The 27,596-nt window shown below is 41.2% G+C and overlaps 1 protein-coding gene across 1 annotated transcript in view; it reads right to left on the bottom strand.

Moving 5' to 3' along the window:
• The window catches only part of LOC122790679, an 800,254-nt gene that overhangs the window by 117,272 nt on the left and 655,386 nt on the right, over positions 1 to 27,596 (bottom strand). The window contains exon 19 of the mRNA XM_044058202.1: positions 19,613 to 19,954. Coding sequence (XP_043914137.1) covers positions 19,613 to 19,954 — 342 coding nt within the window. The remainder of the gene's footprint in view (positions 1 to 19,612; positions 19,955 to 27,596) is intronic.

The raw sequence follows: 27,596 nt of genomic DNA, 5'->3' as shown, positions 1-27,596 counted from the left end.
GTCTTGTCGATATGGGCATCCTGAGACAGTGTAGCAACTGCCTCATGTACACAGACAACCCTCTTCTTCTACCACCTAGGAACACAATATGTGACAGATGCAATTACATTAAGTACCTAGAATCCTTGCAGTCTGAATCACAAGCCAGGACATCTGGCACTGAGAAGGTTATCAGGTGCTATAATCCACTATATCACTCACTCACTCAGGTCTCTCAACAACAGGTACTGTTATGACTCTGTCATAGTCCAAGTTGGTGTGAATGGCTTGAGATGTACCTCCCTGGACTATATGAAGTGAGAAACATGAGCTCACTGAATATGTGTCCCAGGCAGGCATGTCCCCAGCCTTAAGCAGTATCCTAGCATCACCCAGAATGATGCCTCAGTACAAACAGAAAATTACTAACTTTAACAATTGGCTTAGTTTCTGGTGTCATTCCAAGGGGATCCAGTATCTGACAGCCTGGGAGGACATGCTTGACAGACCACGATGCTTTGCCAGAGATGGCCTTCATCTGTCTCCCCTGGGCTTCAGGCTTCTGGCAAAGGCTCTTGCCTCCCCCCAGTGCCTTTTTTAGGAAAAGTCATGAGGACAAAATTACCAACGTGAAAAATTATTCTTAATGAAATTTAAAGGTCATGCTGCCAAACGCTAGAAGTCTTAACATGAAACTGCCCTCATTGCAATCATTCCTTGCCCTGGAGGATGCTGATATTTGTGCAGTCACTGAAACCTGGTTCAAAGCTGCACAGAGCACCCCAGCCTTACCAGGTTACATGTCCTACTATACTTTCACACCCCAAACAGAGGGCTAGAAAACCAAAGGAGGTGGAGTTTCAGTATTTATCAAAGACATACATACCTCCAGGCTGATAAAACAATATGATGCACAGGATGCAATCCATGTGCAGTTAACTGTTGACAAAACACCTATTCAAATCATAGCTAGCTACAGACCCCCAACCATGACTCAGCAGGCCCACTCCACCTATCTAGACTTACTTGAATCCATCAAGATTCAACCCTCTACCCTGATCCTGGGTGACTTTAACTACCAAACCATAGAGTGGAAGACCTCTTCTAGCTCAAACATGAATGCCCAGAGATTTCTCGACTTCATCAATGCCAATGCACTGGATCAGCTGTTTGATACCCCCACAAGAGGTGAAAATATCCTGGACCTGGTACTATCCAACATGAGTAACCACTGTGGCACCCCTACAGTGTCATCCTCCTTGGTAAGATCTGACCATAAAGCAATCACTTTCAAAGTCACCATCTCCCCTGCCCCCCACCTTGTCAGGGTCAAACAAAAAAACTTTTCCAAAGCTGACTACAATCTCCTGAGAGTAGGTATAAAGCAGCTTCACAGTCACCATCCCTTCAGTTGGAACAAGCACTAATGTCCAAGCCTACCAAAAAACTGTGTGAGCACTTATATAGCTGCACGGACTCAGCAATACCTGTTAGGGTCAAATCATCTTCCTCAAGGAAGAGTAAACCTGTTTGGTGGACAGCAGCAATAAACAGACTCTATAACAAAAGGAAAAAAATTGCTGTCCAGGACCAAGAAGGAGCAGGTGCTATGTTGAAAGCAATTTCTCCTTTGTCTGAACAAGCAAATAAGGTCACTGGTGAAATTCTCTAAGGCTAACTTTGAGTCCAAATTGGCCGCATCCACTAAGGACAATCACAAGGCCTTCTTCCTATACATCTGCAGTCTCAAAGGTAACTCACAAATCTGCTCTGAATTGGTGGTCAAGAATACCACATACACAAATGCCGTAGATATATCCAACCTTCTGTCAGACAAGTTCAGTGAAAACTTCACCCCCCCCTTGTCCCCCCCATCAGTAAAGCAGGACACCCCCTAGCACCTGCTCCCCTCCCCTCATCACCAGGGAGTAGGGCATTAATGCACTCTCAAAGCCAAAAAATATAGACTCCATGGGACCCAACAACATCCCTGGCTGTGTCCTACATGAACTCAGGCAAGAGCTCTCAGCACCACTAGGCACCCTATTCAACCAAAGCCTGTGGACCAGCTTCATACCAGCAGAATGAAGGACAGCCACTGTCATTCCTCTACACAAAGGTGGAGCGTCCACCAACCCAGGTCGTCAGGGGTATAAAACATGCAGCTGACGCCATTACATCAGTTTTTCTTGCCCCAGATGTCAGGTGCCCAAACAATAGGAAGCAATTATTTGGTATGGTACACTCCCATCAAAAAGCAAATACACAAGAAAAAATAAATATACCAACAAGAAGGACAGGTAGAGCCAAGAGAAGTCAGAGGGCTAGAGGGAGGGTAACCAGGACTGCAACAGCGAATAAACTCAAACATCTACATCTATGGTAAGTGTACACAACTGTACTATGTTCTTTGTGTTTCACTGTTGCAGTCATCACATTTGGGTTGATTCCCAAAGCTAAGGAAGGGAGGAGGAAGTTAAAGAGCATTAGGGCCAGCTATTAAGCCCTGCAAGACTGCAGTGGCAAATCCAGCTCGGGATTTAGAAAAGATAGGCATGTGGTAATGCTTGGTGAAGGTATGCACAGAGCTCCAGGTAGCAGCTTCTAGGATGTCCCTGGTAGGGACTCCTCTGAGAAATGCTGCAGAGGTAGATGCAGCCCTGGTGGAATGTGATCTTATCCCCCGTGGGGTGGGTTATCCGTGGTGTTTGTAGCAGAAATGAATGCAATGAGCTATTCATTTGGAAATGGTTTGCTTTGAAATGGCCTTCTCTTCTACCTCTGCAGCAAAGCCAACTAGCAGCTGTTCAGATTTTCTGAGACGCTTAGTCCTGTCCAAATAGAATCTAAGTTGTCTGTGCAAGTCCAGAGAGTGCAGTATTCATTCCCCTTTGTTTTGTGGATTAGGGAAAAAAGTAGGCAAATGAATGGACTGATTTATGGCCACATTAGACACCACCTTGGGCACAGAGGAAGGATTAGTCCTGAGGGAAACCCTGTCCGCATGGAAGATAATGAAGGGTTCCACTGCCATGAGGGCCTGTAATTCAGACACTCTTCTTGCTGAAGTGATGGCCAGAAGGAAGGCTGTTTTCCAAGAAAGGAATTTCAACTCTGCTGTTGCAGCTGTCTCAAATGGGGGAAGACTGAGCTTTTCCAATACAAAATTAAGGTCCCAGGCTGGAGTAGGAGCTCTCCTGGAGGGTCTTAAATTTGTGGCCCCTCTAAGGAATTGTTTTAGCAAGGGGTAAGATAAGAGGGGTGGCTCAGTATTATAATGTGCTGAAATGGCAGAGGCATGCATTTTAACTGATGAGAAGGATAGGCCCTAGTGGAGCATTTCTGTTAAGTACTGTAGAATATGAGGTAAGCTGGGCACTGTTGTGGCCATCCCCTGAGCCTGGCTCCAGGAACAGTATCTTTTCCACTTTTCAGCATAGGATTTTCTACTACTAGGCCTCCTTGCCTCCAGAATAACATTCAGCACCTGCTTACTGAGGGATGCTAGATGAGAGCTCAAGGAGTTAGCCAGGCTGCAAGGTTCAGGGTTTGAAGCTGAGGGTGCAGAATCTGGCCCGCCTGCTGGGACGGCAGGGAAGGGGTCTGAGGCAGGTGCCATGGTTGTAGCAGTGTCATACTGTGCAAGAGGGGGTACTTACCAGTGCTGGTGTGGCTAATCTGGTGCAATCAGCATTGTCCTTGGCTTGTCCTGTCTGATCTTTAGTAAAACCCTTCGAGAGGAGAGGCAGAGGGGGAAAGGCATAAACCAAGAGGCTTTCCCAGGTAAAGAACAGGGCATCCACTTTCCAAGCTTGACTGTGAGGAGTTCTTGTGCAGAATTTGTTCAATTGGTAGTTCTGAGGGAAGGCAAATAGGTCTACCTATGGAGTCCCCCATTTGCTCCTCAAGAGGTTGAATATTTTGGGTTCTAGTTTCCATTTGTGTGGGTCCATGAGATTTCTGCTTAAGTCATCTGCCAGTGAATTTAGACTGGCTGGCAGGAATTGTGCTTGTAGATGTACTTGGTAGCTCAAGGCTGTGTTCCACAAAGCCATGGCTAGTCTGCAGAGAGGGTACGAGTGGGTTCCCCCCTGCTTGTTTATGTACCACATAACTGTGGTGTTGTCTATCTTTACCAACAGTTGTCCTGGAAGAATATGGTCTTTGAAGGCTGTCAGAGCATTCTGTACAGCTAACATCTCTTTTTTATTGATATGCAAGTGCATCTGTCTTGGGTTCCATTTGCCCTGAATGCACTGCCCTGCCATGTGAGCCCCCCATGCATAGTCTGATGCGTCTGTTGTTGTTTGGGCGGCAGGGGGTAGAGTGAAAAGGAGTGCCTTGTTGTGGTAGCAGGCCTCTGCCCACCAAAGGAACTCTCAGTCTTCATACAAGGAATGATAGAAATCATTGTTTCCAGGTCCTGAGAATGTTGACACCATAGGCTTTTTAGATACCATTGGAGTTTCCTCATATGCAGTCTTGCATATGGAATTAGTAGAATGCAAGAGGCCATGAACTCCAGAGCTTACAGTATTTTCCTTGCAGATAGCTGAGGTTTTGTGGCCAATAGTTTGAAGTAGGTTGTCAAACAAACTTGTTTCTCCAGAGTGAGGAATGCCAACTGGGAAATTGTGTTTAAGCTTGCTCCCAGGAATACAATCTGTTGGCAGGGTATTAGGTGAGATTTCTTTTTGTTGATGGTGTACCCCAGTGAGGTTAGAAGTTTCTTTATGAATGCCAGGTGTTGTAATAGCAAGTCCTGGCTTTCTACCTGAATCAGACAATCGTCCAAATATGGGTAAATTTGAATATTTCTCTGCCTGCAAAATGCAATGGCTGGAGCTAAACACTTTGGGACACCCTGGGCACAGTAGATAAGCCAAAAGGAAGTGCAGAGAACTGAAAGTGCATGGAGCCCACCCTGAAATGTAGGTATTGTCTGCATGATTCTCTTATTGGGATGTGCAGGTAAGCTTCCTTTAAGTCTAGGGTTACCAGCCAGGAATCATTGGCTAGCATAGGAAGAAGCTGTTGAAGAGTTAGCATTCTGAATTTTGGAACCACCAGAAAGGTGTTGAGAATGGAGAGGTCCAGGATAGGACGCCAGGAGTTGTCTTTTCTGGGTACCAGAAAAATTCTTGAATAAAAACCTTGTCCCCTTTGTTCTGCTGGGACAGGTTGAATAACCGTGATACTGAGAAGAGAGAGAACTTGCTGTTAGGCCTCCACCCATTGATTTGGGTGTAGGTCTGGCCAACCATTTGGGGTTGGTAGCGTGTGGAAGTGGAATCTGTATCCTTGGGAAACTATGTTCAAAACCCATTTGTCCTGGGTAATGAGTTCCCAGCTTTTTGCATGCAGGGCAAGTTTTCCTCTTAAGGGAGCAGGTAGTTGAGCAGGGCTTTGAAGGGTTAAGGTTAAGTCATTGTGCCATTTTTCTGTAGGGGGTGGCTTACTACTCCCGGCTTTGGAAGTGGGAGCCCCCCACTGCTTAGATCTGTGTGTAGCCTGAGACTGTACTCTAGGTGGTCTGCTGTTCCTGGGTTTGGATTGAGAAGGCCTGGAAGGGACTGGATAGAACCAGTTCTTTGAAGGCCAATGCCTACTGAATTTGGGAGGCTGTACTTGTAGGAAATCTTTAACAGTTTGCATAGATTTAGCTTTTTCCTCCATTCTTTTGAGGACTTCTGCTTTGTTGGCAAAAAGGCAGTCCTGGTTTAAGGGAGCATCCAGTAATTTAGCTTTAACATGATCTGGCAAGTTTTGTTCCTTAAGCCAAGCATGCCTTTTAAGTACAGACCTAGTCACAGCAGCCCTGCAAGATGCTTCTTAAGCATCAAAACCACATTGCAAAGAATGTTTACCAACTTGTTCTGCAGAATGCATTAAATCTTGCAATTCTTTGTGTTCAGCACAGTCAGGAATCAACATAATTTTCTGTTTAAGTAGCCCCATAATATGCTGCTGATACTTTAGCATATGAAACTGGCAATTTAAAGCCCTAATGGCCAAAGTAGCAAAAGTGTATACCTACTTACCCCATCTGTTTAAGGCTCTAGAATCTCTATCAGAAGGGATAGGGCTTTTTGGCAGCAGTAGTCTTAATGCCTTTTGGCCCTTGGGAAATGGTCTCTGGGTCCGCAGAAGGATTCTTGAAGAGGAACTTGTGAGAGTCAGGTACTCTGTAGTACCTGTCAGGTTTTCTGGGAGCTGGAGGTAAAGTGTCTGGGGTAAGGCTAGATTCCAAGAAAGCATCATGTACAATGTCCAGAACAGGAGGGATAGCTAGAGGTCTGTGTTGAGGCAGGAGTAAGAATTCCCTAAGTCTCTTTTTGGACTCACAGTAATCCTGGCTTTCCCAGGGAAAATGCTCCCTAAGAGTATGCAAGGTTTCACTTAAAGAAAAACCTTCTGGAGAGGAAGCAGAGGGAATGGAATCCTCTGCATCAGAATCCTCATAAGTAGATAAGGGCAAATCCTGGTAAATCAGAAGGAGCAGAAATATCAGATTCCTGATCAGAAGAATCAGAAAGAAAATCAGTTCTAGGTCTCAGAGGGGGAAGGCTGACTTCCCCTAATTAAAGTAATGAGGTCCTCAGCCATTCTAAGCATTTGTTATTGAGGCATATGGGCCTGAGCCTACGGTTTTGGTTGTCGGTTTTCTAGGTGTAGGGCGAGTGTTTGGCCTGAGGAATTCAGAACTTCTGGATGGAAACAATGGTGTTGGTTTAATATGAATGCCAAAAGCACTAGGAGCCACGAGTCACACGAACCGACTTTATTCAATAAAAAGGCACACAAATACACCGAGAAATGCTGAAATACTTCTCCATGTTTTTCGTTAACAATGCAACTTCATCAGCACACTAAAAACTTTCAAACTCTTGTTTTATGTATGCCTGTGACATTCATTAACCAACCAGTGAATACATTTAATTAGCTAGATTAATTTTAAAGTTAATTTGCAGGGTTAACATACATTTATTCAACCCTTCAAAAAACCTTCAAATTTATCCTATACATGCAATTTGATTACAAAGCCATTATAGCTGAAGTATCTTGTATCTTATATAAATCAGTACTTAAAGCAATGCAGGTAAGGAAATGTTTAACCAATAAGTATATAATAAGGAAGTCATGTTATTTACTTTAAGGGAATTTTCCTTAAACTTCAAAAGTACATTTTAGTCGAAATTAGTCTAATTCAAGTCGAAAAGTGTTTGTTTGCTGTTTAATTTAATTGTTTGGCTGCCCACTAAAGTGTGCTAGCCTGTACTACTGACTTATTGCCTTTTCTGCATTTCTGTGTGTTTCTATTTAAAAAACAAAAAATATTCCTTGTTTTCCTGCCTCTCCTAAACTAGTTAGACCAGTTTACAGGCCTTGCTGTATCCTGGGCTGTGTTGTAGTTCCTGTGTTGTCCATTGCCTTACTTGGATAGAAGGAAGTTTCTTAGCTCACCAGTGAGAGTGGGGAGCCTTGAATAGCCTACCTGTCCTTGATGGAAGTGACTTCAGCACAAGAAGCTGTAGTAATTGGTCATTTTGGACCATTTCTAGCTCTTTTGAAGTTCCCTGGTTAAAATCTGCCTCTGGCAATTTTTTGAAGCCATATTGCTCAGACACAGCTCCACGTGGTCCTATTGAGTCTTCCTGGCAACAGAGAACTGAAAAAAAGCGACTGCTTTCCTGATTAAGTATCCTGCTGTTTTTTATATTTGTTTTACCTTCTACTGCTTACCTAGAGCAAGCTTTAACTGTTTTCATAGTTATTTACTGCATTTTTTATTATCTGCACTTAAAAGTACATTTTAGTCGAAATTAGTCTAATTCAAGTCGAAAAGTGTTTGTTTGCTGTTTAATTTAATTGTTTGGCTGCCCACTAAAGTGTGCTAGCCTGTACTACTGACTTATTGCCTTTTCTACATTTAGCGGAGTTGCCACTAGACACATCGGCAGAGCCGGTTAAACAAGGTTAAACTATTTCTGGTCTGCTCTTCATTTTTCCCTTAGAACTGCTCTACTTGTAATCTAAACAGTCTATTCTCTATCTGTAAAGCTCAGCACTTGTTCCTAAAGCATTTTTTAGTCAGGTAAAGCACTTCTATATTATACAAAGTACTTCACAAGCTTAAAACCCCTTGAGTACCCACTTCCCTATAGGTCCTTTCTGACTCTGTTACACAGCAAACTTTTCATTTCTTCTAGCATGTCACTGCTCAGCTGGTGAATCTGAGAATATTGAGGCAATGTTACAATTGCCTCATGTACTGAACAACCCTCTCCTCCTCCCACAAAACACAAATACATGCGAGATGCAACTATATAGCCAAACTGGAGGCTGAGCTCTCTCAACTCAGGACTGGCAAAACCAGACAGGAGGAGAAGGTAACCACACACACCATAAACCCAGTCTCACATAGAACTATCACAACTACAAATCAAACACATAAACACACAAAGACATACTCGGAGGCACTGATCAAAAATCTACCAAAACAGCAGAGGCCTCCAAAGCAGACACCCAAACAACTGCCACCTCATGACATAACACAAGCAACACATAGATCACAAAGTCAGTGTGCAAATCAGTCACAGCCCTTAAGGCCAAACACAATGCCAGACACACTTGTCATAGGTGACTCCATAGTCAGACACACTGGCGTCCCACTCACCAGACTGAACAAGGAGAGGTAGAATCCGCCACATAACACAAGCACTCAGGTCACTCCACAGCAAGTACAAGTATGACTCAGTCATTGTCCATGCCGGTGTGAATGACCTGATGGACTACATTAAAAGAGACATAAAGGAGCTCTCAGATTATGTAGCCCAGGCTGGTATGACCCTGACCCTGAGCAGTATCCTACCTTCACCAAGAATGATGCCACAATACAGAGACAAAATTATCAGTTTTAATAATTGGCTTAATTTCTGGTGTCATTCTAAGGAATGTCTGTCTGCCTGGAATGACATGCTTGACAAGCCTTCTCTGCAGGGGGCGGCTTGCACCTGTCACCCTGGTTTTCCGGATATTGGCAAAGGCTCTTGCCACCCCATAGTGCCTTTTTAGACAAGGCTCAAATTCTAACCCACGCCCCTAGAAACAATAATGGAAAAATAATGCTGCTCAATGAAGTCTAATCTCAAGATGCACGCCTCGAAGCCCTCCTCAGTATGGAGAACATCGATGTCTGTGCTGTGACTGAAACCTGGTTCAAGGCTCCTGAGAGCACCCGGCACTATCAGGTTTTACCTCATATAATGCGTTCTGGCCCTGTATCCATATTCATCAAGGATACCCACACCTCCAGGCTGGTGGCAACTCATGAAGCATCAGAGACCATTCAGGTGCAATTAACCATAGGCAAAACTGCTCTACAGTTTGTAGCATGTTACAGGCCACCCTCTCAAACTCAGGAACCCCACACAGCCTTCCTGAAGACACTGGAGAGTATAAATGTCTCTCCAAACACCATCATATTGGGTGACTTCAACTACCCAAACATAGACTGGGAACATTACTCAAGCCCCAATACCCTAGCCCAAAGGTTCCTGGAGTTCATAAACTCAAATGCTATGGAACAACTTGTCACCATTCCCACAAGAGGTGAAAATATACTAGACCTGATCATCACAAACATGGGGACAAAATGCTCCACACCGTAAGTATATCCCTCATTGGTGAGATCAGACCATAAACTAATCTCCACACGCCCCCACCCCAACAAAAGACCACAGTGAAGAACTTCTCAAAAGCCAACTTCACACTTCTTAAGACTGGTGTGGTATCCTTCAAGGCCCCTGAGCCATTGGAAACCACAACTCAGCTTGCTGAATCCCTTACAAATGCTTTACCTCCAGGATTGCATGGATCAAGCAATCCCAAATAAAATCAAGACCCTTTCCACCAAAGGCGCCCGTTTCTGGTGGACCCCAGCCATAAACAAACTTTACAACAAGAGGAGAAAGCTACTACAAGATAGAGCAAAATTCCTAAAAGGGAAGACATCTCTGATCAATACTAGTAAAAATCACTCATAAAATCATCCAAGGCCAACTTTGAGAGAAAATCGCCAAGGACTCAAAAGACAGTCATAAGGCCTTCTTTAGCTATGTTAGAAATCTGGGTGGAAACTCCCAGATATGCTCAGAATTAGTCCAAAATGATACAAAAATCACTGAACCCACAGACATTGCAAACATACTGGCAGGCAGGTTCAGTGAAAATCTCCCCCCCCCCCCAAAGCCGAAATATCTATCCCAGCACACTGTAGCCTCCCAATCATCTCAAATGCCCAGGTGAGAGCTGCTCTCTCTAAAGCTAAAAACACAGCATCAATGGGACGGATGGTGTCCAACTCAATGAGGAACTAAAGCCACACATGAGGCTGCTGTTTAATCTTAGCCTTACCACAGGATCGAGTGGTGTCACGGCAGCGCTGGTAGTCCCCTCTAAAGGCGGTGCTACCTACGGACCCTGGTAATATAAGCTTAACAAGCCTGGTCTGCAAAGCTGTGGAGAGGATCATAATGGAACTCATAAATAAAGACATAGGGGACCTACAGTCATTGGATCGGGCAGATCATGCCTCTTGAACTTGGATGACTTTTGAAACAGTCACCAAGGCCATTGATGAGGGTGGCAGTTCACACAGCCTACCTTGACCTTGCAAATATCACAGAAAAGCTCACCAGCTTAAATGTAAACCCATATGTCATAATATGGGTTGCAAACTGGCTCAAGGACAGAACCCACAGGGTTAGAGTTGGTGGTGCCATGTCAGACTCCAAGCCGGTCACAAGTGGTGTCCCACAGGGCTCAGTCCTGGGCCCCCTCTTGTTTGGCATCTACTTTTCAGAAGTGCAGGCAAACATAGGAGGATGACAAAGTTTGCAGATGACTGCAAACTGAGCCCCATAGTTGAAAATCCATCAGACACAGATATCCTTCAGAGAGGTCTCATAGAAATGGATAACTGGTGCCAGAGCCATGGCCTTAAGCTAAATGCCAAAAAATGTATAGTCATACCCTTTGGTAAAAACAAGGTAACCCCAAGTTACCACATAGGTGGCAATCCATTAAGCACAGAAGAGGTTATCAGGGACCTGGGGACCCAAGTTGACAGTAACCTTTCTTTTGACACTCACATTGCCAAAGTGGTTAGGAGGACCTTCTACATTGCCCACCTGATTATGAAGGGATTCACATCCAGATCAAGGGAGGTCATTGTTCCCCTTTACTCTTCACTTATCAGACCAATGATTGAGTACAATGCCCCATTCAGAATGTATCTTACCTGACACCTGCAGCAATTGGAAAGACCCCAAAAGTTCCTCACCAAAAGGTTAAAGGCTCAAAAATATGCCATATGCTGCCCGACTGAAGAAACTCCAGCTCTATTCTGCTCAGAGGTGACCTGTGCCTGACATACAAGGCCATGTCCAACCCGAATTAATGGACATGCTCCACCTCAAAAAATCCAAATCCACCAGAGCCACAAGAGCAAGTGACTTAAACCTCAACACGGATATAAATAGGACGTGCTGGAGGGACAGATTCATCACCCAGAGACTCCCTATGCTGTGGAACAGAATCCCGGTCCATGTGAGACAGAGCACCGCTGGCTCTGTTCAAGAGGAATCTTGACCAGTGGATGGGAGATATCATCTCTGTATCACTGCTGGACAGAGGCACGGCAAACTAATGGGTATAGTATTCTTCAACCTAAGTGGTGGTGAAGGCCACACAACTCTGGCTAGGCTTATAAATGCCCTAGGGCAGATAGCCTAGTATGAACCTATGAACCTATATAAATCTAAATGCAGGTACAAGGAAGCTATGAAATGAATATATCTCAGTAGCACCATCTTGTGACATTTTGTGCAAATTACATGTATTTCTTATAATTTATAAACCACATACCTTTACTTATAAAAAAACATTCATCATAATTTCACTTAATCTGCAATAAAATACTCTCTAAAAACATTACATATATCTAAAACCTGTTATATAATTATATAATTATATTAAAAAGTATATAAAAAATATATATAATAATAAAATCCAATTCATAGTCTAGCTGCTCTTAATTTCAATATAGGAACCATAGAAACATGTTCATTTAATCCTGGCTTTTTATTAGCCTCTAGTACCAGTTGCCAGTACAATTCCCTTACTTCTATTCTATTTTCCCAATCACCCCCTGTAATATCTTGTGGGATAACTTCTAAAACATAAAACAGAAACACACCCTGTTTACAATCTATGGTATGTTTGTAAAGGGCATTATTAACATCTTTTTTACTTATGTCATATATAAGTTCATATATTTGTCGTTTAAATACCCTTTCAGTTTTACCCACATAAAAGGAGTTACATTTTTGGCATTCTGCTAGATAAACTATCCCTTTAGTATCAAAATTGGCATAGAATTTACTAGTAAAGGATCTCATTCTAGCTTTTAAATAGTGACTACATTTAATACATATTTACATTGTTTACACCTACCACATTTAAAAGTGCCTTTTTTCCTATGACTTGCTTACTTATATCCAGATCTATTTTCTAGCATATTTTTAATATTCCTACCTCTTCTACAACTAAATGTGATAGGTTGTTTAAATATTGTCGTCAGGTCTGAAAATTCTGAAAACATTTTCCAATTTTTATTCACTCTGTGTTTTATACGGCCCGATTCATAGTTAAAGTTCATAATATAAGCACCATTGTACTTCCCTTTGTTATTCTCTTATTTGTCGTTTTCTTTCACATTATTCATGTTTTGCATATTTGTTTGAAACCCCTTTCCTAACAATGGACTAAAGTCACTTTCCCCTTCTTATTTTTACCTCATCCATAACTACATCTATTAATTTAATAGGATACTTTCTGTCTAAAAACATTACTTTTAATTTGTTACATTCATCCTCAAACTCTTTTTGTATAGTAGTCATTCTTGATAGTCTAATAAACTGTCCCTTAACAAGGTTCCTTTTTTGCTTGAATGGATGGGCACTAGTATAATATAAATAAGAGTTAGAGAATGTCTCCTTTCTAAAAATTTTAGACTCAAACTTTTCTTGCCGATTTTTATATATTGTGATATCCAAATATTCTAACTTATCTTTGTTAATTGTATGGGTAAATTTAAAAAAAATTTGTTGTGTTATTGATATATTTCATGAATTCTTCTATTTTTGTGTCCGATTCCAGCCAAAAGAAGCACAAGCCATCTAGGTATCGCTTATAAAAGTTGTAATAAGTAGTATATGGTGATGCTATCAGAAATTTCTTTTCCCATATATTTAATACTATATTTGCGAAACTGGGGGCACAACAAGCCCCCATAGCTACTCCTTTAATTTGTCTGAAAAATTCTCCTTCAAATACTACAGTTGTATAACAATACCAATTCTAAAATTTCCATAATTACTCTTACTTCCTTCCAACTGAATTTATTAGTATCTAACAAAGCTTCTAGGAACCACTCCATTCCTATTTGATGTGGGATAACAGAAAATAAGTCTATTATATCCACTGTAAGATATGTGATATCTTTATTATATAACTGATTATTTACACTTTTTAATAAGTCCCATGAATCTTTGAGGAATCATTCTTTATCCATCCCTACATTCTTAATTTTCTCATCTACAAATTTAACTAGTGGATATGTTTTTGATCCACTAGCTGAGACTATAGGCCTAATAGGTGGGTTATTTGTATCTTTATGTACTTTCATAGTACCAAAAATAACTGGTATTAATGTTTTTTCCACAAAGAGATATTCAAAGTCTGCTTATTAATTAGCCCATCTCTCATAAGTTCATTCAGGGCTAAGCCTATTTTAGAATAAGCTATATTGATTTCATTGTGGTCAAGTTGTTGAACTGAGGCACTCATTCTTCCTGTGTTTGGTTTAATATGAATGTTGGCAGGCCTGAATACACCCTCAGAAGCTGGTGCCTGCACAGCGGCTCTGGACACATCCAAGGTAGAGACATCCGCAGGTTCCATAGTCGAAGAAGCATCTCGTGGCACACCAGATTCCGAATGGGTCTCAGTAGAGGCCTGCAAATCTGAAGTAGCAGGTATCAGGGGCTGTGAAAGTGCCTCATTGAGTACCAGTGGACTGGCGACTAGCTTAATGGAAGTGTCGCTGACAGTTTTGGACTTATGCGGTCTGTCTCTGTCTTTATCCTTATGCTTTTTCAGAAGATCGGTAATCGGATGGCTTAATGAAGCCATTTCGGAGTATGTAGATCAAGTACAAAAGTAACTGGCTGCAAAAATAGCCCAATGAACAAATAGTTCGGCCACTGAACAAGGCACAAAACCGACAGCGGGGGACGTTGTGGTCTGGGCCTAAACAGGGAACGCAGTAAGAATGAAAATCTCTATGAGGTATTTGCTTTCCACAGGTGAGACAATTGTTAACTTTTACTGACATCGGTTAGAGCAAGAAAAAGGATCCCCAACGGGGTACTTATCTTTTTTGAAAACTTTGGGTCTGAAACTCGAAAACGAAAATTTCAGGAGATGGCCTACCAGCACTTGCGAACTGCTTCTGCTTCGGGCACCACAGGGCAAGAAAGACTGATGTAATGGTGTCGGCTGCATGTTTTATACCCCTGATGACCTGACGTCATGGAAGAACCGACAGCATCCAACGCAGAAATCCGAAGACTCTGGTATTTAGACTGGCCGAGGGCTACCTGCAGGCAGATAACCCAAATGTGATGATTGCAACAGTGAAACATGAAGAACATACACTATCTGCCTTTAAAAGGGAGTTACAGAGTCATAGGTTTATAGAATCATAGGCAAATACTAGGCTAACTGCACTGAAGGGCCACTTTAAGCCTAGCCAATAACCAAAGGTCAGAATCAAACACTGTACCTTGTGTTGATGAAGTGAAGACCTTAACCATTATGCTAACCCTACCATTAAATTCACATCCAGCATGACTGACCCATCCCTTCTTGGAAAAAAAGCAGTGTAAGGTCTGAGAGTGGATACTGTTAAGGTGTAAGTCGCCACATGGCCTAGTTGCCTTGTACTTTATATGATTTCTATGAACTTAGAACTATGTTTAACACACCTCTACCTTGGAAACATACAATACATTCTCTCTTATTAAAAACAGAACAAATGTCCATCTCTATGCTCTTCTTAATGACCTGTATCACTTCTGTATGTTGATTACAGCATTTGTATGTCATTCCTTGCCAATAGATTAAAAATATACATTACCTGCATTAACAGATGAAGAGCAAACTGGCTTCATATTAATTTGGTAAACATAAGGCAACATTAAAAAAATTAATTACTTTAATTGATTATGCTAATATCAATAAACAGGAACTACCTATGAATAGTCTGGATCTAGATAAATCCTTAAGTTCAATAACTGGTCTTAATTAAATAAAACATTAGAAATAGATATATTTCAAAGTCTTACTAATTGTCTTTATCGAAATTCATTCTCATGTTAAACTAGGATCTTTTACTTCTCAGTCATTAAAGATAAGTAAGGGCATGAAACAAGACCATCCTTTGTCTCCTTTATTATTTGTTTTGACTACTGAGCCTCTAGCCAATCACATAAAGATTATCATTTAAAACAGATGATCAGGCCATCCATCCACAACCTCTTTTCCTAATTTTTGCACATGGGGTTGGGGTGTCACTTCAACAGAAAAAAACAACTAGAGGCAAGGTTCACACCATCAGGTTGCTAGCCCTGCCATGGCTGTTCTTCCCACCACACCTATGTCCAATTTAGAGTGCCCAATCCACCTACTGCATGTCTTTGGAATGTAGGAGGAGACTGGAACACCTGGAGGAAACCCATGCAGTTTAGACATTTTACACCTGCAACGCTCCCTTAGAGCAATACTCTTTCCTTTTTCAATATATTCCTTCAGACTTTTACTCCTAATAACTTGTGTATCATGTGGGGTTGTAAATTTTGTAGATATAGTAATGATGATTCCTACATGAGTGTTGAGAATTTTGAGAGGACTAGTGCAAGTCCTGGTTTGTGCAATTGTAATACAGTGGGTGTTGTACATTTAGCAACTTGGTGTCATACTCAGCCTGCTATGTTGGTAAAAAAAAGAAGGCAGAGACACAGAATATATCAACAATTATATGATATTATGAAAAAGACAGCTACAAATGCATTGTACAGGCACTGATTGTAATGTATGGATTTAAAAAAATATATTTTTTATAATTGATAAAGTGACACAGGATGTGAGGGGTGGGGATATAGACAATATTACTGAATACAAGAAACTGAGTTGGCAGATTAGATTAAATGCTATTATACCATGACCCCCCATTAATATTCCAAAACGTGCACGCTGATTGGCCAGCGTGCACGTTGTAAATCGACTTATACTAATGGAAAAAGGTCCGGTCGCCCGGACTTTTTCCATTAGTATAAGTCTGTTTCTAAAACACTGTCTCGCTATGTTAAAAGAGTTTAACATAGAGACACAGGTTTAAAAAAAGCAACGGAGATCTCCGTTGCTTTTTTTAAAGCTGTCTCGCTATGTTAAACTCCTTTAACATAGCGACACAAGTAAAGCAACGGAGATCTTGCTTTCTCCGTTGCTTTTTTTTAAACCTATCTCGCTATGTTAAATGGGTTTAACATAGCGAGACAGCTTTAAAATAAGCAACGGACATCTCCGTTGCTTATTTTAAAGCTGTCTCGCTATGTTAAACCCATTTAACATAGCAAAACAATAAAAAGCAACAAAGATCTTGCTTTCTCCGTTGCATTTGGCCACAGCTCTGATGTACTGCGTAGGAATGCTCAGTACATCAGAACTGCCGCGGATACCAGACAGCTGCGGAAGGGCAGCAAAGAGGCATTATACAATGCCATTATTTAAGAAAAGTAATTATTTCTTTTCTTAAATAATGTCATAGTATAATAGCAATAACCCACTTCTGGGTGTGGGTAATACGGGATTTACCCACGGTTGTCTTTGTCTGGTCCCTCGGGCGAACCACGCCAACCGTGGGTAAATCCAGCATTACCCACACCCAGGTGTGGGTTATTGCTATAATAACAAACCTGGTGTGAATGCCACTTTATCCCTTATGAGTGTGTTAAAATGAAAGGCAGCTAAAATATAAACATATGAAGGTTTCAGTTTATGTTACAAATGTTTCAGTAATCCTGCTATGTAAAGATGTTTAAAGGTGAAATTTTTTTAAAAGATTTTTTGCAATGTTGATGTTTTGATATGAAGTATAATGAAGCATTTAAGAAATTATTTTATATGTGATTGTTGTCATGTGATTAGTAAATGGGATGTATAAAAATCCAACAGCAAACAACAAGATGTACTCTGAAGAAGTCCTTCAGATTACAACCCATGAAAGTACTTAGTACTGTTTTTTACTTGATTAATAAAGCTGGTTTTAAGTTGGATCAACAACATTTTTTTTTGCCAGTTCCTTGCTGTTTTTGTTGTTTATAAGTCTAGCAAGATGGTGGAAATTCAGTTTCTGGAATTTCTATGGATGTTTAACAAACGTTAAAGCAACCGCTATGCAGTGATGAGGGCAGAAGCCTTGTCAGGTTGAGGACAGAAGTGGGTTATTTATTAGATAGTTGAAAAGTTGCTTATGAATTCAGTTTTCTAATTTTTTTGACACGGGACATAAAATGGCAATTCCCCAATAGCTTGAAAGATCTGTATTGATTCTACCTTTGTGCCATGGATTAATGATTGTTTTTTTCCCCACAGCGAGGTGACTTTATTATCAGATATTGATGGATTTATTGAACTGAAACTGGACAATGCAGTAGCCTCAGCTACTATTTTAAGATATTAACCAAGTAGATCATCAGAGGCATTTGTCTCCAACTTTTAACTCCGACGAAGGAATATGTAATATAATCAGATGAGTCAAAATAATCCTTCCACAGCACAGATCATAAATAACGTAAAGAATCCCGATTAATGAACCAAAATCAAGTAAACACAGGCTAGACTCTGCAGACTGAACATGCCAGGAACAGTATGGTTCAAATATAACCAAAAGTTACTTCAGTAACTAAATACAACTGACCCATGTAGTGAGGGAAGAAGCAAACTCCCAAATAAGTCAAGATATCCAGAGAGCCACCTAAGCTAGGCAAATTAATAATTAAATGTGCTATAACTCCATTTAAGTGAAGGAACATATGGACATTATGTAAAGATTCCAAAAACAAAAGAAATAAAATCTACAAACACAACCATCTAAAAACAGGCAGGTTAGCATAAGCTAAATAAACACAGGAAAGATTTCAGAGAAAAGCCCCCCTGTAGAGTACCTGGTTCCTTCCCAAGGAAAAACAAATCACAGGCTGCTGGAATGATCTTTTAAAAAGTATCACACTGCCAAAATAAGAAACAGAACACCAGCATGTGAAATACACTATGCATCAGTACAACACAGGCATGAGCAGTAAAACTCAAATGTCCCCAAAAATAAAATTAGCCAGACCAATGAAGTATATACAGAGAAGGGCAATAATATATGCATGCAGAAGAAACAATCTGCACCACTCAAATGCACTCATACACTGCAGAACTTGTTATTCTGATGTTGTATGCAAAACTCATCCAAGTATGACAACTTTTCATACTGCTAATCACTTGTTTGGCCAGTCTATAAACAGGAACAATATAGCAAGATGGCACTCACTCCAATTCTACAAATGAGAAGATGCCAAATGCAGAAAGTGCCCTGTAGAAAAAAAGACCAAGGCAGAGGAATGGGGTTGTGAGACTTTCTCAAAGTACAAACTCAAATTATCAAACAGTGAGCAGCAGAAAAGCATTAAGTTGGCAAAACCTCACACCTTCAGCACAAAACATCACACTTTCAGCACAAAACCTCACACCTTCAGCAGTATGAAAGTCAAAAAAAAAAAAGCTAAAAAGTCCTGATAAGGGCTGTAGAAGATTAACAACACACAGTAACAGAGCTACGCAGTCCACCATCATGTTCCACACCAACAGACGTTAATCAAATACATAGTACTCATTCATATTTTGTTTAAAATCATGTATAGCTTGCCTTCATTGCAGCATATTAGTATTAATGTGTTTACCTCTGTGCATCTGTGTTTACTACAATGAATACACCTGTTAATCTCTGTACTCTTCCATTAAATTCAGATGGAGCTGTTGCCCACTGGCTTCCACTACTAATGGACTACAGTCAGCTCAAATTTCCCACACAACAATCAGAAATAAATGGATAAATGTTTCAATAAGGTGACTTCTTAGTGTTTAGCATTATTTTTATAAAGTATACTTCTGAAATAAATAAGGAAGAACATACTTACGCTACACTGCCATGATATGCTATTTGCAATTACATCCCAAAACTTGTGTATATAAATTACATACATTTATACACAAAGATTGTTACATGTCTGCATACAGCATTTAAAAATGCGAATGCAAGTAATTAAAAGTTAAGCATACTGCTTTCCATAATTTAGACTGCTGCCATTACCTAAAATGTTTCTACTTGTCAGCTGCAAACCCTAAATTCCACTGTATAAAATAAAGTACATGTAGAAGCAGAAGTGAAAAATAGACTTACTGATAGAAAACCAACTGATCCCCATTTTCTGGGATCTGACCTCTCATCCTGCACTGCTTTATTAGTGGCATTAACGTAATTTTTAAAGTACTCAGTACTTTTCTGCATCTCTTCCAGAGGTTCAACCATTTCCTTCCTGCTCTCCAAGTTAGCACCAGATACCATCACATGGGTGGCCACGGCATCACTTTTTGTGCATTCGGTGTTTTCTTCCATCTCTGCCAGAATTGCTGCTTCTTTACGTTTAAGCTGTTGCAGTAGTTTTTCCTCCCTCTCATGTAGGAACAAGTGCAGTTTTGTAAACTCTTGTATGACATATTGTTCCACACTATAAGCATCTTCCTGGAAAACAAACACAGAAAGAATCAAGTTGAGTGGCTACACATTACTGTAGCATTTGTGTTCGTGCATCACTTCATGTACGACAGAATGAGTAAAGGTCAGTCTTACAGCACCAAGGCAGGGCACCAGTCTATAGTACTTGTTCACTGGAATCAGCATTGAGCCCGCAGTAAAGAGGGAGAGGGATGAATGCCTAGGATCCTTCCTTTTTGGTAGTGTGGATGGGGGGATAACCAGTACAACAATGACCCCTGACATACAAGATTCACTGCAGTTTTCTGGCTAAACATACAAATGTTTGAAGGTGAGAAGGGAAAAAGAACATGTAAACAATGGACTAGACAAGTTCTGGACTGTTTGAAAGGTTTGAATGACACCAGCCTAGCCCCTGCTGTACAGCCTAAATGACTAAACTGTCTTCCTGAATACTTGTCATGGCAAGACGTCATATCCCTAGGAAACATTTACAGTCATAGGTAGCAAACTGGGCTAATCCCTGTAGAACATTAGTTCAGATGCCTACCAAAAGAAATGTTGGGAGAAACCACTCTGGGTGACAATGACCTTGGGGACATCATCATAGATGACCAATCCAGTAAGATCCTGCTGTTGAATAATATCTGTTTTCAAAAAGGGAATACGTGGAGCAGCTCAGTATAAAGTTTACAATATTAAAATAAGTAAATTTAAAAATTAGTAACCATGCTGTGATTCTGTGCTCTGGACCAGTGCAAAGTTTTTGTTTGAAATTCAGAACATACACTCAGTGATGGATTAAGTGTACTTTGGGCCCTGAGTGGTTTTCAGATATGGGTCACCCAACACTTTTTTGACCATGCAGAAGTACGGGTGTTCTCTTTAGGAAGTGAAACAAAATTTACTAACCAGTAAGGAATTACCCATTTTATAACATTTCACCAATAAAAGACATCTCCAACTGCTTTCATTACAATCTACCAATGTCCATACCTATCAGTTACAGCCACTTGAATGTGCATTACTTAAATACCCAATTGTGGTAACAATATTGACAATAAGGTATCACAGCTTGCTTTCCATAAGTGCACATTAGTCCTAAAAAGAAGTTTTAAACTGAGTAACCAAGAAGAGGGTAAGTTACATTTTTTTATATTTATCATTTGTTGACTGGGATAGAGCACTTATCCAGGTGGACCTCTTTCAGGTTAAGCACAGATAAAATGAATACAAAGTAATATAAAGTGATGTACACTACAGTACTGATGAAGAATGTGAGTAATATTAAGCAGGCAAAAACATTACTACTTCATAGTTGAAGTTACTGATCCATTGCCTTATTAGGAAGGAGGGAAGTTTCAGGGGAGAGTGAGGCGGCCTTTTGTTTGTCTGATTTGGTGTGATTTCAGCCAGAAACTAGTAGTCCATTGGGTCGTTTGGGCCAATTCCTAGCTCCCTTCAGCCCCATTTAGCAGTTACCACTGTTGCACACAAGAGCAAACAAGGTTAAACTATTTGGGCCATCTAAATTCCACTCTTCCAATTTTCCCTTAAAACTACCTTCCTCGAGCTGTACTGCTGATCTAACCAGCATATCTTATAACTGAAAAGTTCATCTCTACTTGATTCCCAAGTAGACTATTCTCCATCTGTAAAGCCTAGCACTTACTCCTACAGTACTTGCACCTTGATAAAGCACTCTTATTATAGATAGTACCCCACCAGCCTAAAACCTACTTCCCCGAGTCCTTTGAAAGTCTCTTTATCTACTACTTCTAGTATGTCGAGGGATCAGTTGCTAGTGTCCTCTCCAGCTCAACTGGTGAACCTGGGAATATTGAGGCAATGTTACAACTGCCTCATGTACACAGACAATCCTCTCCTTCTCCCACAAAACACAAATACATGCGAGAGATGCAACTATACGGCCAAACTGGAGGCTGAGCTCTCTCAACATAGGACTGGCAAGACCAGACAGGAGGAGAAGGTAACCACACACAATACATACCCAGTCACACATGGTACCATCACAACTTCAAATCATACACATACTCACACAAAGACATACTCGGAGGCTCTGATCAAAAATTTACCAAAACAGCAGAGGCCACCAAAGCAGACACCCAAACAACTACCACCTCACGACCCAACACATGCAACACATAGACCACACAGTCAGAGTGTCAAACAGTCACAGCCCTTAAGGCCAAACAAAATGCCAGACACACTTGTCATTGGTGATTCCATAGTCAGACACACTGACGTCCCGCTCACCAGACTGAGTAAAGAGAAGGTCACAGTAAGCTGCCTGTCGGGCGCTAGAATCTGCCACATAACGCAAGCACTCAGGTCTCTCAACAGCAGGTACAAGTCTGAATCTGTCATTGTCCACGCTGGTGTCAACGACCTGAGACGTACCTCCTTGGACTACATGAAAAGGGACATCGAGGAGCTCTCTGATTATGTAGCCCAGGCAGGTATGACCCTGACCTTGAGCAGTATCCTACCTTCACCTAGAATGATGCCACAATACAGTGATAAGATGATCAGCTTTAATAATTGGCTTAAATTCTGGTGTCATTCAAAGGGGATCCAATGTCTGTCTGCCTGGGATGACATGCTGGACAAGCCACACTGCCGCAAGGGACAGCTTGCACCTGTCACCCTGGGCTTCCGGATATTGGCAAAGGCTCTTGCCACCCCCATAGTGCCTTTTTAGGCAAGGCTCAAATTCTAAACCTACCACCCTAGAACACCAAAAGGAAAAAACTAAGGGTAATGCTGCTCAATGCCAGAAGTCTCAATCTCAAGATGCACTTTTCGAGGCCCTTCTCAATATGGAGAACATCGATGTCTGTGCTGTGACAGAAACCTGGTTCAAGGCTCCTGAGAGCACCCCAGCACTAACAGGTTTCACCTCATATCATGCCCGCCCCAAAATCCGGACAACACCAAGAAAGGAGGGGTGTCCATATTCATAAAGGACACCCACACCTCAAGGTTGGTGGCAACGCACGATGCATCGGAGACCATCCAGGTGCAATTAACCATAGGCAAGACTGCTCTGCAATTTGTAGCATGTTACAGGCCACCCTCTCAAACTCAGGAACCTCACATGGCCTTCCTGAAAACATTGGAGGATAAATGTATCTCCAAACACCATCATACTAGGTGACTTCAACTACCCTAATATAGACTGGGAACACTACTCAAGCCCGAACACTCTAACCCAAAGATTCCTGGAGTTCATAAACTCAAATGCCATGGAACAACTAGTCACCATCCCCACAAGAGGAGAAAACATACTTGATCTCATCATCACGAACATGGGATCAAAATGTTCAACACCGAAGTATACCCTCACTGGTGAGATCAGATCATAAACTAATCTCGCTGGAGGTCCTCATCCCGCCCCACCTGAAACAAAAAGACCACAGTGAAAAACTTCTCAAAAGCCGATTTCACACTTCTAAAAACTAGTGTGGTCTCCTTTAAGGCCCCTGAGCCAGTGGTAAACATTACTCAAACCGCTGAATCACTTACAAATGCCTTCTACCAGCACCTACAGGACTGCATGGATCAGGCAATCCCAAACAAAACTAAGACTCTCTGTACCAAAGGCAAGCATCCAGTCTGGTGGACCCCAGCCATAAACAAGCTCTACAACAAAGGAGGAAGCTACTACAAGATAGAGCAAAATCCTTGAAAGGTAAGACACCTTTGATCATTATAAGTAAAAAACTAAGAGCTCTCATAAAATCATCCAAGGCAAATTTTGAGAGAAAAATCGCCAAGGACTCTAAAGAGAATCATAAGGCCTTCTTTAGCTATGTTAGAAACCTAGGAGGAAACTCCCAGATATGCTCAGAATTAGTTCAAAATGATGTGAAAATTACTGAACCTACACACATTGCCAACATACTGGCTGACAGGTTCAGTGCAAACTGCTCCCCCCCCTCCCCCCAAAAGGAGAGCTATCTATTCCAGAGGATTGTAGCCCCCAAACATCTCCAACGCCCAGGTGAGAACTTCCCTCCCTAAGGCAAAAACACAGCATCCATGGGACGGATGGTGTCCCCTGTGTGCTTCATGAACTCAACGAGGAATTAAACCCACAGTTAGGACAGCTGTTTAATCTTAGCCTCACCTCAGGATACGTACCCAAGGAGTGGTGCACGGCGACTGTGGTCCCACTTCATAAGGGCGGTGCCTCCACAGACCCTGGAAATTATCGCCCCATTAGCTTGACAAGCCTTATCTGCAAAGCCATGGAGAGGATCATAATGGAACTCATAAATAAAGACATAGGGAACTTGCAGACTTTGGATCCAACCCAGTTTGGCTTTGTCAAAGGCAGATCCTGCCTCTTAAACTTGGTTGACTTTTCGAGACAGTCACCAAGGCCATTGATGAGGGAAAGGCAGTCCATACAGCCTACCTCGACCTGGCAAAGGCCTTGACACAATACCCCACTCAGGTATCATCGAAAAACTCATCAGCTTGAATGTAAACCCATACATCACAAGATGGGTTGCAAACTGGCTAAGTGACAGAACCCACAGGGTCAGAGTTGCTGGAGCCATGTCAGACTCAAAGCCTGTCACAAGTGGTGTCCCACAGGGCTCAGTCCTGGGTCCACTCTTGTTCGGCATCTACTTTTCTGAAGTACAAGCAAACACAGGAGGGTTATGGCTGACAAAGTTTGCAGATGACTGCAAACTGGGCGCCATAGTCGAAAACACATCTGACACAGATATCCTCCAGAAGGGCCTCACAGAAATGGATAACTGGTGCCAGAGCCATGGCCTGAAGTTAAACGCCAAAAATGCATAGTCATACCCTTCGGGAAAAACAAGGTTACCCCTAGCTACCATATAGGTGGCAATCCACTGAGCACAGAAAAAGTCATCAGAGATCTGGGGACCCAGGTTGACAGTAGCCTTTCCTTTGACACTCATGTTGCTAAAGTAGTTAGGAAAACCTTCTATATCACCCACCTGATCATGAAGGGATTCACATCTAGATGAAGGGAGGTCATCGTCGCCCTGAACTCATCACTAATTAGAGCTATGATTGAGTACAATGCCCGTTCGAATGTATCTGACCAGACACCTGCTGCAGCTTGAAAGGCCCCAAAAGTTCCTCACCAAAAGGATAAAGGGTCTCAAAAATATGTCTTATGCTGCCCGACTGAAAGAACTCCAGCTCTATTCAGTCTCATACCGCTTGCTCAGAGGTGACCTGTGCCTGACATATAAGGCCATGTCAAACCCAGATTTGATGAATATGCTTCACCTCAAAAATCTAGATCCTCAGAACCACAAGGGCGGAGACTTAAACCTTGACACGGTTATAAATAGAATGTGCTGGAGGGACAGATTCATCACCCAGAGACTCCCTATGCTGTGGAACAAAATCCCGGTACATGTGAGGCAGAGCACCTCTCTGGCCTTGTTCAAGAGGAATCTTGACCAATGGATGGGAGATTGCAGATATACCCCAGGGATTACTTCAGTGTCACTGCTTGACAGAGGCACAGCAAAATGATAGGCATAGTTTTTATTCAAACTAAAGGGGTGGCGAAAGCCACATAACTATGGGCTAGGCTTATAAATGCCCTTGGGCAGATAGCCTAGTATGAACCTATGAACCTATGAACCTAAGTCTGATTAACAACCCTTAATTTACAGAAGGCTCCCATCTCTAGTCCCACCCCTATAGTAGGTATAGCCATTTTGTTGTGTGCACCTTACCTGATTACGATAAACAATACCTCTTGACTTCTTAGCATAATCGGAGAGAAAGCCAAAGCAAATGTTAAATATGTCACATATATTTAAAATGCTTAGAATAAAGATGTATGATTGCCTGTGTCTTAAGTGATAATTTAATAAAGATGTTTTTATTTAAAAAATTGTTAGAATAACATGTTTTACACAATCATACATTTTCTGAAGGCTGTGAAGCCTGAAACCCAATTGTCTGCCATTATTAAAGGACTAAAGTCCTCAATGATACAGTAGAAAACCATAAATTTTATGAGGAACAGATTGAAAATATGAGGAAAAATCAGGTGCATTTTGTAAAATGACAAACATTTGTGAGCTATAAATGTCATCTTTGTTTCACACAAAAACAGCTACAAGTAGTCAACCTTCTTTCACATGAATACAAACTACAAAGCAAGGCTTGTGATTGTTTAACTTAATCATGCCTAAACAATCATCCATTCCTATCCACAAACAGCATTACTGGCTGTATACATCAGATGTCAAATTGTGGCAAAAAATATTGATGTGCACAATAATGTTACTTTGTTTCATTCAAAGTACACAGCAGCTCATGTGTTCCAATTTACTTTGCAAAACTGCTCACAGCTCCTGCAAATCCCAACTGTTTAAACTTAACAACCAACAAGATGGTAAGTTACTTTCAACCGCAGGCAGCCACCCATCTCTATGTCTACCCCAAACCGGAAGTTATAACCACTTTGCTGTCTGCACTTTACTTGATTGTGGTTAAAACACCTCTCAGCCTCTTAGAGCAAGAATCAGGGACAAAGTCAAAAGACAATAAATGACAAATGCAGAAAATCAGGCACATACTCTAAATAAATATTCTCTTATTTTAAAGCTCCAACATCAGTTCTTTGATCTGGATTTTCTTCATTTTCATAAAATCCACCCAGATCATGTACTCTGCACCCATTCTATTCATTCTTGACACTGGATGACAGCTAGGCCCATTCATTGCACAGCCAAGCTGAGTTTCCTAAAGTCCATTTGCTCGTTCCCAGGGTAGGAGCCTTATAAATCTAATAATTTCACTAGCAGAAGGCTACCTACCAATCACTGAGAGCATTCCTTTCCAAGCCTAACTTATACCCATAACAACTGTGACATCAGCAGCTGTTCTGCCTGGTGGTTTCATACACTTTACACACTTACCTCACACTTCAGTTTAGCATGCAGCCTGATATTACTTGACCTTCTCTGGGATAGATTTGGAGTATACCCAGGGCTGTAGATCTTTTAAGTTTTTTATATGAAAAATAAGTATTTTTTGCACATTATGCAATGTAGATATGTTTTATCACAAGGTTAAAACAGAAAGATAGACAGTACTTTTTCTGCTGTATAATTTATCATTTTTATAGTTATATCAAAGAGTTTTACAAATTTACTTGTATTATTTTTGACTTACCAGTAGCTATACATGAGTGCAGATATTAATATCAGACAACTATTTTCTAATATTCTGAGCAGAACTGGGTCACTGAGGACAGCATCCCAACCTTTTTTAAATAAGTACATCATTTACAGTTTCAGTACGTAAACAAATCATTCTTCCTAGACTTTATGACCAAGTTTGAGTTGTACTCTTAGGTCATAGGTGAAGGTGCCATTATCTGTGTACATCACTGTGGGTTTTAACTATGGGTGGAATACAAAAAAAGATACCATGATTGTCAACAATTATCTATCTAGTTAGGCTTGGAAAGGAATGCTCTCAGTGATTGGTAGGTAGCCTTCTGTCAGTGAAATTACTAGATTTATAAGGCTCCTACCCTGGACTAACAAATCTGAACTCCAACTTTCACCCTTCAAATTGACCCTACCCTCAGAAACTAATTCTGAAACCCTTACTGCAAAACTACAAATAAATA

Source organism: Protopterus annectens, chromosome 16.part0 (assembly GCF_019279795.1).
Source record: "Protopterus annectens isolate FY-2018-M chromosome 16.part0, PAN1.0, whole genome shotgun sequence".
Lineage (NCBI taxonomy): Eukaryota > Metazoa > Chordata > Ceratodontiformes > Protopteridae > Protopterus > Protopterus annectens.
This window is presented reverse-complemented; position numbering and strand designations above follow the sequence as displayed.